Below are 19,888 nucleotides of genomic sequence, written 5' to 3'. Positions count from 1 at the left end.
TTTATTTTGAAGTTAAGATTGCAACTTAAAAAAATATTTTGATTAGTATGAATATTACAGTGAAAATTGACAAAATTCCTCGAATTAGAATAAAATATCTCCATTTATATGATGTGGAAGTTTGAAGAAATCGTAATACTTGAAAACCACTGATAAGACTTTAAATTAATACTTTAAATTGCCTATATGCAAATATTTGTCTCTTCAGAAAAAAATTTCATTTTCCATTTGACAGGTTATGAAGAGAATATTTGCAAAGATGCGAATTTTAATTTTCTCATTTTTGGTTTTTAAAAATTTCAGTCGGTAAACTAGAAGACGTTGAAAAATTTTGTTTACTAAGCAATAAAGTAATAAAAAATACAGCTCTTCCGTCATTTTCCCACCAACTTTATAAAAATAGAGCTACGAAAATGAAAGAAGATGAGAGAGAATGTAAATAGTATGAATATTCTAAAGAATTGCCACAAGCAAGGCTTAGAAAATTTAAAGAATATTCATACTTCTAATTCAAAAACTGAGTGCATGACAATTTATTAAACTTGATTAGTTATTATTTTGAAAATTTTCTCCTAATTAAAATAAATAGCAATGAATATGTACGAAAATAAATGTATTTAGTATAGTCACTAAGTGCCTGAAAATAAATAAAATGACTGAAGTAATAAAAAGTATTACTATAACATTAAAATCTTGAAAAATTAAAGAATTGACTGGAAATAAAATTGATTTTACTGAAAAGTGCAGGTGAACACGATAATTCAAAACATAAAAAGCTAGATAGATGAATTGTGATAGAAAGATTCAGCACATAAAATATGGATACGTATCATATTTAGAACTGAGTCCATCAGGAAATTAACTATCTGTCTTTACTTTAACATACATATAAATGCAATAAGTTAAATCGCAACAATTTAAATAAATTAAATTTGATAGATTATTTTATTACTAAAATTGTAATCCTTTCTTTTTTATGTTATAATTCGAATTCTGGTTTCAATCGTTAGAAGAAATTATCTCCAAAAATGCATATACGGTTTCTCACTACTTTCATATACGGGCCTCTGAAAATAAAAATCTGAGTTTTCGTGATGTTTATGACTTTTCATGTTATATTTGGTGTCGATGAAAATTATTCAAGAAAACAGGTTTATATAGGTCGAAAAAGTAATTAATAAAGATGATTAACATAGTGTTAGTATCACGGAATTTTTCCATTACGGAAATTTCAAAATTTTGGGCCCAATATTCCTTTATATATAAGTGAATGTCAAATTCCATTCCGAAATTTTCAGTAGTTCTTGCGTTATAAATTAATTTTGTTTGCTTAAATTATGCAATAATTAAGTAATAGTTATTCAGTAACAATGTGTTCCCTGTTTTAAATTCTTATATAAAGATAATTTTGAAATTAAAATTATTTTTCTGAAATTCTTATTCTATTGTACACTTTATAAATAGAAAATTTTATTTTGCATAAAAAAAGTATTTTTGCACAACCCTGTAGTTTTATCTTTTCACAACTATCTTAGTCATAACTTCAAGGTTAAATTTATTAAAATATTTGATGCGTTTAAATTATATGCTTATACTTTACAATACATATATGCACATATGATATTTTGCATTACCAGTTTTACCTACAATCTGCTTTAATCCTATGAGTCCTGACCGCCCCAGTCGATAGGCGCTTTCTTCAGGCGCCTATCGAATGGGGCGATATCGGGCGGGCAGGGCTCATAGGGTGAAATATTTCTTTGGAATCAACATTCAAAAATTTTAACTTGTACATAATAAAAAACAATGAAATATGTAATTAGCTGAAATCAAATTATCAGTATCAGTTAGGTGACATCAAATTATAGGTATCATCAAACCAACATTTATTTAATTAAAAGGATTCTTGATTCATGGATTCAATAATTTATTTCAAATATTTATACAAAATCTTGTTCCAAATGCATTGTAAAGTGATTAACTCATTCATAAATTCCACTCATTCTTTATAGCAAATATATCAAACTCATATTAAACAAGGTTTATATAGAAGACAAAAAAAAAAAAAAAATCTTTCTGGAAATGTTGGCCTATTTCAAAAATGTCATATAAAAGAAGAAAGACAAACTGATATCAATGCTTCCTTCTTTGCACGAGGAATCTTCAACTACCCTCATTCCTATTTCAGGAAATAAGTTTTGAATAGTATTAATTTCAAAATGATACAAGGTGAATATCAGTAATTCTCTATCTGACAGTGAACTTATTTCATGTCAAGTGAAAATAATTGCTCATATCTATAATTACTTCAGAAGAAGGAAATAATTTTATATTTCAAGTTTCAAATCTGTCTGCGAAATATACATTCTATGTCTATGGAAAAAATTTTAAGAAATGAATAAAACTATGATTCCAAGGATTTTAAATCCTGAAACTTGTTCCATATACAACTCTCAGCCTTAAAATGTTTTTTCCCCCTGTATAGTTTTGATACCATGCAGTTTCTACTGAACTTGATCTGTTAAAGAGTTTAATTATGAATTTTAAAAATTACAGTAAAAATGTATTATTTACAATTTTATTATATAGTGTTATGGCTAGTGGACCATTAACATATTTACTGTGGCTCAGACTGTTGTTTTGAGGAATAAGATATGTGATAGCTTAAAAATGAATAATTTTTTTCACATTTTCTTCCCTCAAATTTCTAAAATCATTCAATAATATAATTACAAACTTGTATGATAAATGTATACTTGTATATTTCTAAAAATTCTCATCAAAAATGGTATTCAAAGCAAATAAAATTATTGTAATGATTATCACTACCACTGCTTTTGCCATACACAAAAATTGTTATTACTAATAATGTTCTATATTATTTAATGGTGTTTCTCATCCTTAGTGTTGAAAGAAATTAAAAAGTAATGAACATATATATATATGTAGTCTCTTTCTTAGTGATTTTATTAAAATTTTATGTTATTAATATAAACATTTTTACAAGACAATTATTGATAGATGTGCTTATAAGAATATATTTTCTAAAATTAAGTCCCATTTCTGTTATTTGTTAGCATGCGTGCAGAAGTTTTCTCTTAATATTTCACCTTTCTTATTTCATGCCATACCATTTAGAATAGTACAGACATATAAACTTAGTTACATTATACAGAAATAAAAGAGGAGTAATGATTTTTTGCCAATCTTCCTTGCACACTTCAGGTAGCAAAACATATACTGATATAAATCTTTAAATAAAGTATTTTATAGATTTTAAATTAAAAAAAAAAGAAGACACCTCTCATAATCATAAAGATACATTTCTTTTTTTTATTGGTTCTTTTATAATGTATAACCAAGTATCATTTGATGTAAAGTAAACATTTTTTTTCATTTAATATACTATATATTTACATACTATTAAAATTATTTTACTGTCAGATAAGGAGGAAGCACAAGATTTATCACTTTTGATCCCTTTTTAAAAAAAATAATATCTATTATAATAATAATAAAGATGAATGAATGTGTGTTAACTCTCTACAGCCCACATCATTTGACCTACAGTGTCAAATATGAGATATAATTGAAATTAAGTACAACCAATATCCTGACAAATCAGCCATGTTGGCAAAGACATCAAATAAATAATAAAGTTGACAATTTTAAATTCCAACATGATTTTTTTATTAGCTAATTTATTACTAAATTTAGATGAATAAAATCACACCTTTTAGCATTTATACTTTATTTACATGTACTTGATTTTACAATGATCAAATTCTGATTATACATTAATATTTAGAGTTCTAAAACATTATATTATCTCAGTTTATATAAAACTGAGATAATATTATATAAAACATTATATTATCTATTATTATTGATTATCATTTCAAATCATAAAATCTCAGTTTATATATCAGTAAATATTTATATTGCAATCATAAACATTAATAGGTCAAAGAAAACTCCAAAGACATTGAGCTGACTATAACTATCAAATTAATAAAAGATATTTTAAGTTACAGAAATCCTTTTCTTGCATTTGTTCTTCTAAAAAATATGTTTCATATTTTATTTCATAGATACATGTTAAGAATTACATTTTCCTAGATTTAGTTTTTTTGTGAGAGTTAACCTATTAATTTCAGCTGTTGTTAACATGATAACAAAAGATAGAAAGATCATTTTTTTTTCATACAAGCATAATGCATTTTTGCATGTTATATGGCTTGTATGTGTGCGTGTATGTATGTACACAAACATATTGTTGAAACACATGTTTAAATTATTTAAAAACTGACTGAAGATTGAAAACAATTATTTTATGTTGTAGTAATATTCAAAGGTTATTGCCAAAAACAAAGGCAACAACAACAAAAAAATATCTAGAAATAAGATTAAGAAAGTGAATAAGGCTTTTAAGTTAGCTGTTAATTAGTAAGTTTATAAATAAAAAAAAGCAACAATTTTAATAAAAAATGATTACATTTTTAATTCCTATAAGAGGATTATTTCAGATGCAAATGAAAACCACTTTTAATTGAATTTTCATTTCCTATTACTCAAAAAAATTTACAGTACATTTCAGCTTACATTAAATAAAGCTTTGCATATTTAAAAGGTTCTTGAACATCCATGAAAATTAGTTCTCCATTCCAATTTCAATGCAGAATTGATTACTTCAGCTGAATCTAAAATATTAAAAGGAACTTTCCTAAAAGTTAAAAGCTTAAGAGAAAGCTAGAAAATATCTAGACAATCACTTAAACCTAACCATTGGGAATGTTATTCCTTTATTAGAAGACAAAATAAATAAAATGGGATTTTTAATAATATAAGCAACAACATGAATAGTTAACAATTTTTTAAACCCTTCAAAGCACACATTTCAATATCTAGAATTCACATCATAATCTTTTAATTTATATTACAGATTTAAATTTCATATACTTACTAGGAAGTCAGGTTCTCCATTCTTACCCCAATGCAACATTGATAATTCGCATTTGATTGTTATTGAAACTGAAATAAACAAGGAATTTTCCTAAAAGTTAAGAGCTTAAATGAAAGCCAGAGAATGTCTAGACAATCACCTAAACCCAACCATTGGGAATTTTATTAAGTTTAAAGTTAAAGTTAATGGTGTACAGTTCAATTACCATTTTTTAAAAATTACTTAAAGAAATGTAGTGAGCATACAATGCTGAAAATGTGTATTCAAAACAAAACTAGCATTTTAAAAATTTAAGCCTGCAGTTATTTGTACAAACATTAATGCTCTAAAAGCAACTATATCAAAATTTTCAGTCAATGATAAATTGTTTAATTTTTGATACACATAGTAACTAATATAAACACCACAATTAAAATCATCTATTTATTTTACATGAGGTGGAAAAACAATCTACCAGTGGCTATTTGAATTAAGCGAATTATTTAATACTGTACACCAACGGTTTATTAATGTTAAGTATCCTTATCTGGCTTATAACAAAGTGGGTCAAAATATTCAAATATTTTATTTTTCAAATCAGCTATAATTAAAGTCCAATGGGAATTTAAATTTACAGGAATTATAAGAAAATCAAAATTTGCTATTTCTTGAATCCAAGGAAATTGAAGAATGTTTTTTTGATTAAAAATCAAAAGAGAGTGTAAAGATTCTACAGCTTTGAAATTTGTGAATCTTCTGGTTAATACAAAATTAAATGCATCAATGACTGAATCGTATAGCCAACCTTTTTTGAAATTTGACGATATTGATTTAAGATATTTTTCTTCTTTGATAGTAACAAATGGATCTAAAGATTTTAACATATAAAATGAAAGATCAATATTATTAATAGTTAATATTGTAGCAGTAGGATTTGTGACATTAAACTTATTAAATCTATGAAACATCAATATTAACACATTCAGAATTTTTAACATTAAAGGATTTTAAATCTGTTTCTTGCTCGGAAAGATTATTAGGTTCATCAAGAAGTGCTTCATTTAATTTTTGCTTCTTATTGCAACTTTCACGAGCCGAGCAGTTCCTTTTTTTTCTATGAGAAGTTTTTAAAAACTTAATCTGTGGATTAATTTTTTGATTAGGTGCAACAGAAGCCAGATTATTTTTAAGATTCAAAACCCCACGCATGCCAGCTACTAAATTATTCAAACAACTAACTACATTATTTAGCATGATTTTTTTAATCTGGGGAATTTCTATTAATTCTAATATTTCCGAACATAACTTTTTGCACTCTGCCTCCTTTGATCTGCACTTCTCATTAGTAGATAACATGTTGGGATTTAATTTTTCACTCAAAATATCAGAATTAATTGTAATACTATTTTCTTCATCAAATTTATAAAAATCATCAGTTGTGTACATATTAGGTTTGGCAGACATTAAATGAATTTTATGTATGTGCTTGCACAAATTGCTGCAGTCTTCACAAGAGCAATGATACAAATGACTACACAATGCCGCACAATTAATATTCGTACATTTAAAGCTGCAATGATCAAATAAAATACAAGCATCTGCAATTTTTCTTACTACATATATCTTTCCTTTTACAGATTGAGATTTAACCTCCCAATGATTGTCATATTCAATGACATCTGTATTCTGAATCTTTACAGCCCTGTCATGTTTCTCTTTAACAGTGTTAGTGAACTTGGAATGAGTAGGAATATTATTAATAACATTACAAGAATATTTTAAAAATCGATCCCTTTCCATTTCCAGAAGAGTTGAAACAAGATCATCTATTCGCCTATTATACTTACGCTCAAGATATATTGTTTTGAACTGATTGTGAAAAGATTCGCAATAATATTAGTATTAGTATTACCATGTGGAAATTGTCTAAAACAGGTTGCCATAATTCTTTTCTCCCAGAATAATTTCTAACAAAATAATCAATAAAATTTTGGCATTCATTTGAATTGCTGTCGATAAACATTAAAAGTTTATTTTCAAAATTTATTTCGGACACTTCCTTCATTATTTTTAATAACTCATCTAACATTTTTTGACGGAGAAACTTATCACATACTTTTGAAGATAACTGCCTTTTCCAAGCGCGAAAAACGTGCCATTGGCATAGTAGATGCTTTATATTTGGACCAAATACAGAATTAAATGCTTTAAAGGAATAACCATCATCATCAGTCATTACAGTATTTACATTCAGGTCAGGAATTCGACAATGTAAACTTGAAAATAAAGCAATTAAGGTATGGTAATCTAAATCATTAGTGATAAAATGTGCAACTGGATAACCTTGACCATACTCATCCTGAACATGCAGAGAAAGAAGATAAAAGTCATAAAAGTTTGTGCCACGAGTTGCATCAATACAAAGAATTTTATCTGAATGCTTAACTAACATATCTTTTTGTGCTTTAGTCTGTAAACCTAATGCAAAAGAACTTTCATAGTTTTGCAAATTATCTAAATGTACAGGGCCCCAAATTGTTTTCGACTTCTGCAATTTAAAAATTAAAATAGGATTGTATGGCTCTTTCCTTAATTCCTCTACTATACAAGAAACAGACATAGCATCATTGGCTGGCTGAATTGAATTGCGTAAGCGCCTTAAATAATTCTGTATAGTTTTACGAGATATGAAGGCTTCCTTTGTAGGAAAAAAATTTCTATTATCTCGACATCCTACATCGCCACGTAATAAACTTACAATTTTTGAAATGGGAAAGGATAGTAATAAGTAAGATTTAATTAAATCACGTGAACTTTCTTTAAGGGGGTGATATTTAGTGTTCTCGTAACTGACTTGATGAATGGAATAATATGTAACCAAGATCAAATTCTTTTGTTCACATACATAGATCTTAACAGGACAACTTATATTGAAAGGAATTACCCCCTTTTTATTTTTACCGTTTCGCTCTGCCCTTGAATTAATCCTTGATTGATATGACGGATGAAAAAATTGACAAGAATAATTATAGATTGTTTTCTCACCGCATATTTTTTTCCCAGTTGATTTTTTAAAATAAGTATGAGTACCAATAGTTTCAGATTCTAAACAAATTTTAAAACTTGAAATAGAATTGAAAGAATAAGTTTTGATGTTTTTAATGTCATGCACAACATTAAGATGCTTATTTAAATTCCATACACTAACATAAGCTTTATTACATCCTGTACAAAAATACAATTCATGCTTCTTGTCACCAGTACATCTTTTTGTGTGTTCATTAAAATATTCATTACCACTATAAAATCTACCACACTCTAGACACAACTGGGGAGAATTTTCACATTTATCAGTTAAATGCTGATTATCTAAAGTTGTTTTGACTGGCACTAAACATAATTTGGGCTTTTTTACAATTTCTGCTTGAGAGCTAACACTAGCCTCCAATAAATTATTACAATTGCTTTTTGGTAAAACATCACAAATCTTTGGTTTACAGCATTTTAAATGATTTGGAAAAGAGGATCTCGAGGAATAAAATTTTAAGCATATCTCACATTTTTTAGGATAAGTACTCTTAACGTGCTCTACACATTTATATTTTCTTAAATGCTTTGAAAATGATGACTTGGACATACAAGTTTTCCCACAATAATCACAAGTCTTTGAATATGAGAACTTTTGAGCACCTCCTCCAGTGATATTTTTTTTTAATTTAGAGCCAAAACTATATCTGTCCTATTTTCTTCTTTACAATCATCTAGTAACACTCCAAATTTATTTGTTGCAGGAATACCGCAAATAACATTTTCATAGATATTTTTGTCACATTTTGAAAAAATATTTTTACTTATCTTAGTAATTCTTGCCTTTCCAAGTTTGTTAGAAGCACATGCTGGCCGACACTGGGCTGGGGAAATGCGAGGAGCTCCTGGTTCAGAGTGGACTGGAGATGTGCAAGCAGGTTCTGGTTCAGAGTGGGTTGGCAGAGTGCATGCAACAACTGACAGACTGCATGTTGGAAGAGAGGAAACAGCAGCAGGTAGAAATGGTGGAACAACAGGTACATAAAATGGAGGATAGGACACAGCAACAGAATGGAATGGCATGAACTGAACCATAGGCATATAAGAAACAATAGGTACAAGAAATTGAACATGACCAGTAGGAGGCACAGGCGGAGAGGGTGGAAGAGAGCGAGGCACAGGCGGAGAGGGTGGAAGAGAGCAAGAAGCGGTTGAGACTGCACAAGCTGAAACAGATGGCAGTGCGAAAGGCCAAGAAGCAGGATGTTTAGACCAAGATGATAAAAATGAAGATTGCCTTGAGGAAGACAATGCAGGAAACTCAGTAGAATCCAAAATGAATTTAGGTGCAATTGATTGGCATTTTTGATCCTGTAAAAATTATATAAGAAAAATGAATAACGGATCTTTTAAAACAACTCTGGACATTAAAAAAAAAATCAATATAAATTATAAATAATCAGATAACAGATGCATTTATACACACACACACATATACACACATATACACACACACACACACACATATACACACACACACACACACATATACACACACACACACACACACATATACACACACACACACACACACACATACACACACACACACACACACACACATACACACACACACACACACATATACACACACACACACATATACACACATACACACACACACACATATATATACACACACACATATATATACACACACACATATATATATATACACACACACATATATATATATACACACACACATATATATATATACACACACACATATATATATATACACACACACATATATATATATACACACACACATATATATATATACACACACACATATATATATATACACACACACATATATATATATACACACACACATATATATATATACACACACACATATATATATATACACACACACATATATATATATACACACACACATATATATATATACACACACACATATATATATATACACACACACATATATATATATACACACACACATATATATATATACACACACACATATATATATATACACACACACATATATATATATACACACACACATATATATATATACACACACACATATATATATATACACACACATATATATATATACACACACATATATATATATACACACACATATATATATATACACACACATATATATATATACACACACATATATATATATACACACACATATATATATATACACACACATACCTTTTGAGAAGCTGATGGAAAAGAAGAAACATATGAAGGAACTGGGTCAACAAAAGTTAGTACCTCGCTACAAGGCACAGCAGAACCAGAATGCTGTGGCCATGATGATAAAAATGAAGGCTGATCACAGGAAGGCAATGGAGGAAACTCCAAAGAATCCAAAATATATCCCGAGGTGATCAACTGGCAATTTTTCCTCTACAAAAGTTAAACAAAAGTCAAAATAAATACAAATATTTTTCCAACTTTCATCAGTACTTAAAAAATATATATTATAAATTGCATATAAACAATAATATTCATACATACCTTTCGAGATGCATTATCTGAAGAAATGCATTTCTTTAAAAGCCTACAGAAATAATTGGCCAAGCGAAGATCACCACTTTTATTAGTATGTAAACCATCTTTTCCCAGGAAACCAGACCAGGATGGCTTGTTAGAACTGCAAAAGATAAAAGCATCTTCATTATGGCACAACTTTTCTAATGCTTTATTTACAGCTTCAATCTTATGGTTTAAGATTTTTATATGTTCAACAGTTTTCTAGTAATCGTTTTCAAAGTAATTAAAATCTCTAGGAATGATACTGGAGAAAATAATTCTTGCCTTTGGATTGACTCGTAAAATCTCATTAGCCAGTGACCTATACTTTTGAAGTATTATTTCTACACTATCAACTGATATGTTATTGGTGCCCACATGCACTAAAATCCAATCACAGTGTTTCTTTATTTTAGAAATTCTACTGGTTAACCTCTCAATGGTTGTTCCTCGGTAAAAAATAACATCCAAATCCTCAGATAAATGCGCTTCCAAGCGTTTAATCATCGAATCTCCAATCAAAAGAATATTCATTGTGACACAGTTATATATTCTAAACCGATTTCCTTATAACAAATGACTAATAGCAATAAATATCTGAATAATATGCACACAGATAAGCTAATGCAAGATCAAATAGAGCAAAGTCAATACAATACTGAGATATTTCCAAATTCGACTAGCTACCACATGAATGATACACTTTCTACTGTAAGACAATAAATAACTAGTCACTAAAAAACATTTCTATACAATGTACTCAAAAAAATTTATGAATGACGATAAATAAAATGACAAAAGCACTAGTAAAATTCCTCTCACTATTTAACCCTAATTAACACTATAATTAAACAGAAAAATATGACAAACAATCAATGAGAAATAAATATTTAAGGTTATGCAATTAAATTTAGATGCACTTATTACATGAAAAAACAAAATATCAAATAACACTAATCAAACTCCTCGCTTACTCTTAACCCTAATCAGTACGTTGACTATTAACCCTAATTAGCACTATCTTAAAAACAACAGTTTTAAGTAAACGAAAAAAATTATAACAAATTTTCTTGAAGAGATTAAATAAGAAAATAAATAAAAATAAGGCCTGTCATAGTTTTCTTCAAAGTGAATCACTCGCTGACAATCGTGAATCCTTCTTTCCTCTTGAAACAAAGAACGAATACTAAGTAACAGAATGATTAACAAGTTATGATAACGATAACAAACTGCGATTTCGTTTTATAACCTCGGTAGGACAACTCCGTCACTTTTGGCAGCGTGCCAATAGACTTACTACCGGGAGTAAAAACCTTTAAATAATATGTAAAAAAGAACATACGTAATTTTTCAAAAACACTGCCATAGTCATTTGTCAAAATGTATCCTTCGGATAAAAAAAGAGGGGGGGGGGAGGAAAGAATAAAGCGGCACCAAACAAATTAAAAAGCGTTGTTAATTAATTATGCAAAAAATTAATTCCTTTGAAAATACTAATTAAAATTTTAATATAAGAAATCAAATTATATAACTAAGAAAATTTGGAGAAAATAATTCAAAATAATATCTTTAAAAAAAACAGAAGTTTTTAATTATTGATCGGCTAGCGTAACATTTACTAAACAATGGTTTCATCAACGTTATGTCCGTGAAAAGAATTTCAAATAAATCTATGAATAAGTTATAGAATTTTTTTTTTTTTTTTGAATTATTAGGATTGAATGATTTAGAAAAATCATGGAATAAGTATTCGGAATAATGTTCAAAATAAAAAAGAAAGAATAAAAATATACAAAATAATTAATCGGTTTCGGGACTCGAACTGAGTACAATCAAAAATCTATGATTCGCCCTGTCACTCTAACCTCCAAGCCACTTATTCCTTCTAAGAGTAAGGTTCTTTCAGTCTTAAAACAGCAATCCAACTTCATTCATAATACGGCGAATCTGGTCTAAAAGCACAATGCTAAGAAAAGGTATACCTTCTGCGCATGTCCGTGAAAAGAATTTCAAATAAATCTATCAATAAATTATAGAATTTTTTTTTTTTTTTTGAATTATTAGGATTGAATGATTTAGAGAAATCATGGAATAAGTATTCGGAATAATATTCAAAATATGAAAAAAAAAATATATATATATAAAATAATTATTTGGTTTCGGGACTCGAACTGAGGAGCAGCAAAAATATATGATTCAACCTGTCACTCTAACCTCCAAGCCACTTATTCCTTCAAAGTGTAAGGGTCTTACAGTCTTAAAACAGCAATCCAACTTCATTCTTAATACGGAGAATCTGGTCTAAATGCACAATGCTAAGAAAAGGTATACCTTCTGCGCATGTCCGTGAAAAGAATATCAAATAAATCTATCAATAAATTATAGAATTTTTTTTTTTTTTTTTTTGAATTATTAGGATTGAATGATTTAGAGAAATCATGGAATAAGTATTCGGAATAATATTCAAAATATGAAAAAAAAAAATATATATATACAAAATAATTATTTGGATTCGGGACTCGAACTGAGGACCAGCAAAAATATATGATTTAACCTGTCACTCTAACCTCCAAGCCACTTATTCCTTCAAAGTGTAAGGGTCTTTCAGTCTTAAAACAGCAATCCAACTTCATTCTTAATACGGCGTATCTGGTCTAAAAGCACAATACTAAGAAAAGGTATACCTTCTGCGCATGTCCGTGAAAAGAATTTCAAATAAATCTATCAATAATTTATAGAATTTTTTTTTTGAATTATTAGGATTGAATGATTTAGAGAAATCATGGAATAAGTATTCGGAATAATGTTCAAAATAAAAAAGAAAGAATAAAAATATACAAAATAATTAATCGGTTTCGAGACTCGAACTGAGTACTAGCAAAAATCTATGATTCGCCCTGTCACTCTAACCTTCAAGCCACTTATTCCTTCAAAGTGTAAGGGTCTTTTAGTTTTAATGCAGCAATCCAACTTCATTCTTAATACGGCGAATCTGGTCTAAAAGCACAATGCTAAGAAAAGGTATACCTTCTGCGCATGTCCGTGAAAAGAATTTCAAATAAATCTATCAATAATTAATAGAATTTTTTTATTTTGAATTATTAGGATTGAATGATTTAGAGAAATCATGGAATAAGTATTCGGAATAATGCTCAAAATAAAAAAGAAAGAATAAAAATATACAAAATAATTAATCGGTTTCGGGACTCGAACTGAGTACAAGCAAAAATCTATGATTCGCCCTGTCACTCTAACCTCCAAGCCACTTATTCCTTCAAAGTATAAGGGTCTTTCAGTCTTAAAACAGCAATCCAACTTCATTCTTAATACGGCGAATCTGGTCTAAAAGCAAAATGCTATGAAAAGGTATACATTCTGCGCATGTCCGTGAAAAGAATTTCAAATAAATCTATCAATAATTTATAGAATTTTTTTTTGAATTATTAGGATTGAATGATTTAGAGAAATCATTTAATAAGTATTCGGAATAATGTTCAAAATAAAAAAGAAAGAATAAAAATATACAAAATAATTAATCGGTTTCGGGACTCGAACTGATGATAAGCAAAAATATATGATTCGACCTGTCACTCTAACCTCCAAGCCACTTATTCCTTCAAAGTGTAAGGGTCTTTCTGTTTTAATACAGCAATCCAACTTCATTCTTAATACGGCGAATCTGGTCTAAAAGCACAATGCTAAGAAAAGGTATACCTTCTCCGCATGTCCGTGAAAAGAATTTCAAATAAATCTATCAATAATTTATAGAATTTTTTTTTTTTTTTTGAATTATTAGGATTGAATGATTTAGAGAAATCATGGAATAAGTATTCGGAATAATGTTCAAAATAAAAAAGAAAGAATAAAAATATACAAAATAATTAATCGGTTTCGGGACTCGAACTGAGTACAAGCAAAAATCTATGATTCGCCCTGTCACTCTAACCTCCAAGCCACTTATTCCTTCAAAGTATAAGGGTCTTTCAGTCTTAAAACAGCAATCCAACTTCATTCTTAATACGGCGAATCTGGTCTAAAAGCACAATGCTATGAAAAGGTATACCTTCTGCGCATGTCCGTGAAAAGAATTTCTAATAAATCTATCAATAATTTATAGAATTTTTTTTTGAATTATTAGCATTGAATGATTTAGAGAAATCATGGAATAAGTATTCGGAATAATGTTCAAAATAAAAAAGAAAGAATAAAAATATACAAAATAATTAATCGGTTTTTGGACTCGAACTGAGGACCAGCAAAAATATATGATTCGACCTGTCACTCTAACCTCGAAGCCACTTATTCCTTCAAAGTGTAAGGGTCTTTTAGTTTTAATGCAGCAATCCAACTTCATTCTTAATACGGCGAATCTGGTCTAAAAGCACAATGCTAAGAAAAGGTATACCTTCTGCGCATGTCCGTGAAAAGAATTTCAAATAAATCTATCAATAATTTATAGAATTTTTTTTTTCAATTATTAGGATTGAATGATTTAGAGAAATCATGGAATAAGTATTCGGAATAATGTTCAAAATAAAAAAGAAAGAATAAAAATATACAAAATAATTAATCGGTTTCGGGACTCGAACTGAGTACAAGCAAAAATCTATGATTCGCCCTGTCACTCTAACCTCCAAGCCACTTATTCCTTCAAAGTATAAGGGTCTTTCAGTCTTAAAACAGCAATCCAACTTCATTCTTAATACGGCGAATCTGGTCTAAAAGCACAATGCTATGAAAAGGTATACCTTCTGCGCATGTCCGTGAAAAGAATTTCTAATAAATCTATCAATAATTTATAGAATTTTTTTTTGAATTATTAGCATTGAATGATTTAGAGAAATCATTGAATAAGTATTCGGAATAATGTTCAAAATAAAAAAGAAAGAATAAAAATATACAAAATAATTAATCGGTTTCGGGACTCGAACTGAGGACCAGCAAAAATATATGATTCGACCTGTCACTCTAACCTCGAAGCCACTTATTCCTTCAAAGTGTAAGGGTCTTTTAGTTTTAATGCAGCAATCCAACTTCATTCTTAATACGGCGAATCTGGTCTAAAAGCACAATGCTAAGAAAAGGTATACCTTCTGCGCATGTCCGTGAAAAGAATTTCAAATAAATCTATCAATAATTTATAGAATTTTTTTTTTCAATTATTAGGATTGAATGATTTAGAGAAATCATGGAATAAGTATTCGGAATAATGTTCAAAATAAAAAAGAAAGAATAAAAATATAGAAAATAATTAATCGACTTCGGGACTCGAACTGAGTACAAGCAAAAATCTATGATTCGCCCTGTCACTCTAACCTCCAAGCCACTTATTCCTTCAAAGGATAAGGGTCTTTCAGTCTTGAAACAGCAATCCAACTTAATTCTTAATACGGCGAATCTGGTCTAAAAGCAAAATGCTAAGAAAAGGTATACCTTCTGCGCATGTCCGTGAAAAGAATTTCAAATAAATCTATCAATAATTTATAGAATTTTTTTTTGAATTATTAGGATTGAATGATTTAGAGAAATCATGGAATAAGTATTCGGAATAATGTTCAAAATAAAAAAGAAAGAATAAAAATATACAAAATAATTAAACGGTTTCGGGACTCGAACTGATGACCAGCAAAAATATATGATTCGACCTGTCACTCTAACCTCCAAGCCACTTATTCCTTCAAAGTGTAAGGGTCTTTTAGTTTTAATGCAGCAATCCAACTTCATTCTTAATACGGCGAATCTGGTCTAAAAGCACAATGCTAAGAAAAGGTATACCTTCTGCGCATGTCCGTGAAAAGAATTTCAAATAAATATATCAATAATTAATAGAATTTTTTTTTTGAATTATTAGGATTGAATGATTTAGAGAAATCATGGAATAAGTATTCGGAATAATGTTCAAAATAAAAAAGAAAGAATAAAAATATAGAAAATAATTAATCGACTTCGGGACTCGAACTGAGTACAAGCAAAAATCTATGATTCGCCCTGTCACTCTAACCTCCAAGCCACTTATTCCTTCAAAGGATAAGGGTCTTTCAGTCTTGAAACAGCAATCCAACTTAATTCTTAATACGGCGAATCTGGTCTAAAAGCAAAATGCTAAGAAAAGGTATACCTTCTGCGCATGTCCGTGAAAAGAATTTCAAATAAATCTATCAATAATTTATAGAATTTTTTTTTGAATTATTTGGATTGAATGATTTAGAGAAATCATGGAATAAGTATTCGGAATAATGTTCAAAATAAAAAAGAAAGAATAAAAATATACAAAATAATTAAACGGTTTCGGGACTCGAACTGATGACCAGCAAAAATATATGATTCGACCTGTCACTCTAACCTCCAAGCCACTTATTCCTTCAAAGTGTAAGGGTCTTTTAGTTTTAATGCAGCAATCCAACTTCATTCTTAATACGGCGAATCTGGTCTAAAAGCACAATGCTAAGAAAAGGTATACCTTCTGCGCATGTCCGTGAAAAGAATTTCAAATAAATCTATCAATAATTAATAGAATTTTTTTTTTTTGAATTATTAGGATTGAATGATTTAGAGAAATCATTTAATAAGTATTCGGAATAATGCTCAAAATAAAAAAGAAAGAATAAAAATATACAAAATAATTAATCGGTTTCGGGACTCGAACTGAGTACAAGCAAAAATCTATGATTCGCCCTGTCACTCTAACCTCCAAGCCACTTATTCCTTCAAAGTATAAGGGTCTTTCAGTCTTAAAACAGCAATCCAACTTCATTCTTAATACGGCGAATCTGGTCTAAAAGCAAAATGCTATGAAAAGGTATACATTCTGCGCATGTTCGTGAAAAGAATTTCAAATAAATCTATCAATAATTTATAGAATTTTTTTTTTGAATTATTAGGATTGAATGATTTAGAGAAATCATTTAATAAGTATTCGGAATAATGTTCAAAATAAAAAAGAAAGAATAAAAATATACAAAATAATTAATCGGTTTCGGGACTCGAACTGATGATAAGCAAAAATATATGATTCGACCTGTCACTCTAACCTCCAAGCCACTTATTCCTTCAAAGTGTAAGGGTCTTTCTGTTTTAATACAGCAATCCAACTTCATTCTTAATACGGCGAATCTGGTCTAAAAGCACAATGCTAAGAAAAGGTATACCTTCTCCGCATGTCCGTGAAAAGAATTTCAAATAAATCTATCAATAATTTATAGAATTTTTTTTTGAATTATTAGGATTGAATGATTTAGAGAAATCATGGAATAAGTATTGGGAATAATGTTCAAAATAAAAAAGAAAGAATAAAAATATACAAAATAATTAATCGGTTTCGGGACTCGAACTGAGTACAAGCAAAAATCTATGATTCGCCCTGTCACTCTAACCTCCAAGCCACTTATTCCTTCAAAGTATAAGGGTCTTTCAGTCTTAAAACAGCAATCCAACTTCATTCTTAATACGGCGAATCTGGTCTAAAAGCAAAATGCTATGAAAAGGTATACCTTCTGCGCATGTCCGTGAAAAGAATTTCTAATAAATCTATCAATAATTTATAGAATTTTTTTTTTTTGAATTATTAGCATTGAATGATTTAGAAAAATCATGGAATAAGTATTCGGAATAATGTTCAAAATAAAAAAGAAAGAATAAAAATATACAAAATAATTAATCGGTTTCGGGACTCGAACTGAGGACCAGCAAAAATATATGATTCGACCTGTCACTCTAACCTCCAAGCCACTTATTCCTTCAAAGCGTAAGGGTCTTTCTGTTTTAATACAGCAATCCAACTTCATTCTTAATACGGCGAATCTGGTCTAAAAGCAAAATGCTAAGAAAAGGAATACCTTCTGCGCATGTCCGTGAAAAGAATTTCAAATAAATCTATCAATAATTTATAGAATTTTTTCTTTTGAATTATTAGGATTGAATGATTTAGAGAAATCATGGAATAAGTATTCGGAATAATGTTCAAAATAAAAAAGAAAGAATAAAAATATACAAAATAATTATTTGGTTTCGGGACTCGAACTGAGGACCAGCAAAAATACATGATTCGACCTGTCACTCTAACCTAAAGCCACTTATTCCTTCAAAGTGTAAGGACCTTTCAGTCTTAAAACAGCAATCTAACTTCAATCTTAATACGGCGAATCTGGTCTAAAAGCACAATGCTAAGAAAAGGTATACCTTCTCCGCATGTCCGTGAAAAGAATTTCAAATAAATCTATCAATAATTTATAGAATTTTTTTTTTTTTTTTTTTTGAATTATTAGGATTGAATGATTTAGAGAAATCATGGAATAAGTATTCGGAATAATGTTCAAAATAAAAAAGAAAGAATAAAAATATACAAAATAATTAATCGGTTTCGGGACTCGAACTGAGTACAAGCAAAAATCTATGATTCGCCCTGTCACTCTAACCTCCAAGCCACTTATTCCTTCAAAGTATAAGGGTCTTTCAGTCTTAAAACAGCAATCCAACTTCATTCTTAATACGGTGAATCTGGTCTAAAAGCACAATGCTATGAAAAGGTATACCTTCTGCGCATGTCCGTGAAAAGAATTTCTAATAAATCTATCAATAATTTATAGAATTTTTTTTTGAATTATTAGCATTGAATGATTTAGAGAAATCATGGAATAAGTATTCGGAATAATGTTCAAAATAAAAAAGAAAGAATAAAAATATACAAAATAATTAATCGGTTTCGGGACTCGAACTGAGGACCAGAAAATATATGATTCGACCTGTCACTCTAACCTCGAAACCACTTATTCCTTCAAAGTGTAAGGGTCTTTTAGTTTTAATGCAGCAATCCAACTTCATTCTTAATACGGCGAATCTGGTCTAAAAGCACAATGCTAAGAAAAGGTATACCTTCTGCGCATGTCCGTGAAAAGAATTTCAAATAAATCTATCAATAATTTATAGAATTTTTTTTTTGAATTATTATTATTGAATGATTTAGAGAAATCATGGAATAAGTATTCGGAATAATGTTCAAAATAAAAAAGAAAGAATAAAAATATACAAAATAATTAATCGGTTTCGGGACTCGAACTGAGGACCAGCAAAAATATATGATTCGACCTGTCACTCTAACCTCCAAGCCACTTATTCCTTGAAAGTGCAAGGGTCTTTTAGTCTTAAAAAAGCACTCCAAATTCATTCTTAATATGGCGAGTCTGGTCAAAAAGCACAATGCTAAGAAACGGTATACCTTCTGCGCATGTCCGTGAAAAGAATTTCAAATAAATCTATCAATAATTTATAGAATTTTTTTTTTAAATTAATTGCATTGAATGATTTAGAAAAATCATGGAATAAGTATTCGGAATA

The 19,888-nt window shown here is 29.1% G+C and overlaps 1 protein-coding gene across 1 annotated transcript; it reads right to left on the bottom strand.

Annotated features, from left to right (window-relative positions):
* Positions 1-5,263: 5,263 nt before the first annotated feature.
* Positions 5,264-11,089, bottom strand: LOC129987445 (uncharacterized). Its single transcript, XM_056095428.1, has 4 exons — positions 10,841-11,089; positions 10,541-10,777; positions 10,232-10,429; positions 5,264-9,340 (listed from the first exon to the last, which is right to left on the bottom strand). Exons 1-4 carry the CDS (start codon positions 11,087-11,089, stop codon positions 8,654-8,656), a joined length of 1,371 nt encoding a protein of 456 aa, XP_055951403.1. The 3' UTR covers positions 5,264-8,653.
* Positions 11,090-19,888: the final 8,799 nt, after the last annotated feature.

The sequence above is a fragment of the Argiope bruennichi genome, chromosome 10 (genome assembly GCF_947563725.1).
Source record: "Argiope bruennichi chromosome 10, qqArgBrue1.1, whole genome shotgun sequence".
Taxonomy (NCBI): domain Eukaryota; kingdom Metazoa; phylum Arthropoda; class Arachnida; order Araneae; family Araneidae; genus Argiope; species Argiope bruennichi.
The sequence above is the reverse complement of the archived record's forward strand: the minus strand, read 5'-3'. Positions and strand labels throughout refer to the sequence as shown.

Excerpts from the sequence above, each read along its gene's own strand:
- LOC129987445 (XM_056095428.1), bottom strand. The coding sequence starts at position 11,089 with ATGAATATTCTTTTGATTGGAGATTCGATGATTAAACGCTTGGAAGCG. Across the intron at positions 10,778-10,840 it reads TTTTACGAGTCAATCCAAAG|AAAACTGTTGAACATATAAA; the intron begins GCAAGAATTATT and ends AACGATTACTAG. Across the intron at positions 9,341-10,231 it reads TTCCATCAGCTTCTCAAAAG|GATCAAAAATGCCAATCAAT; the intron begins GTATGTGTGTGT and ends TAATTTTTACAG.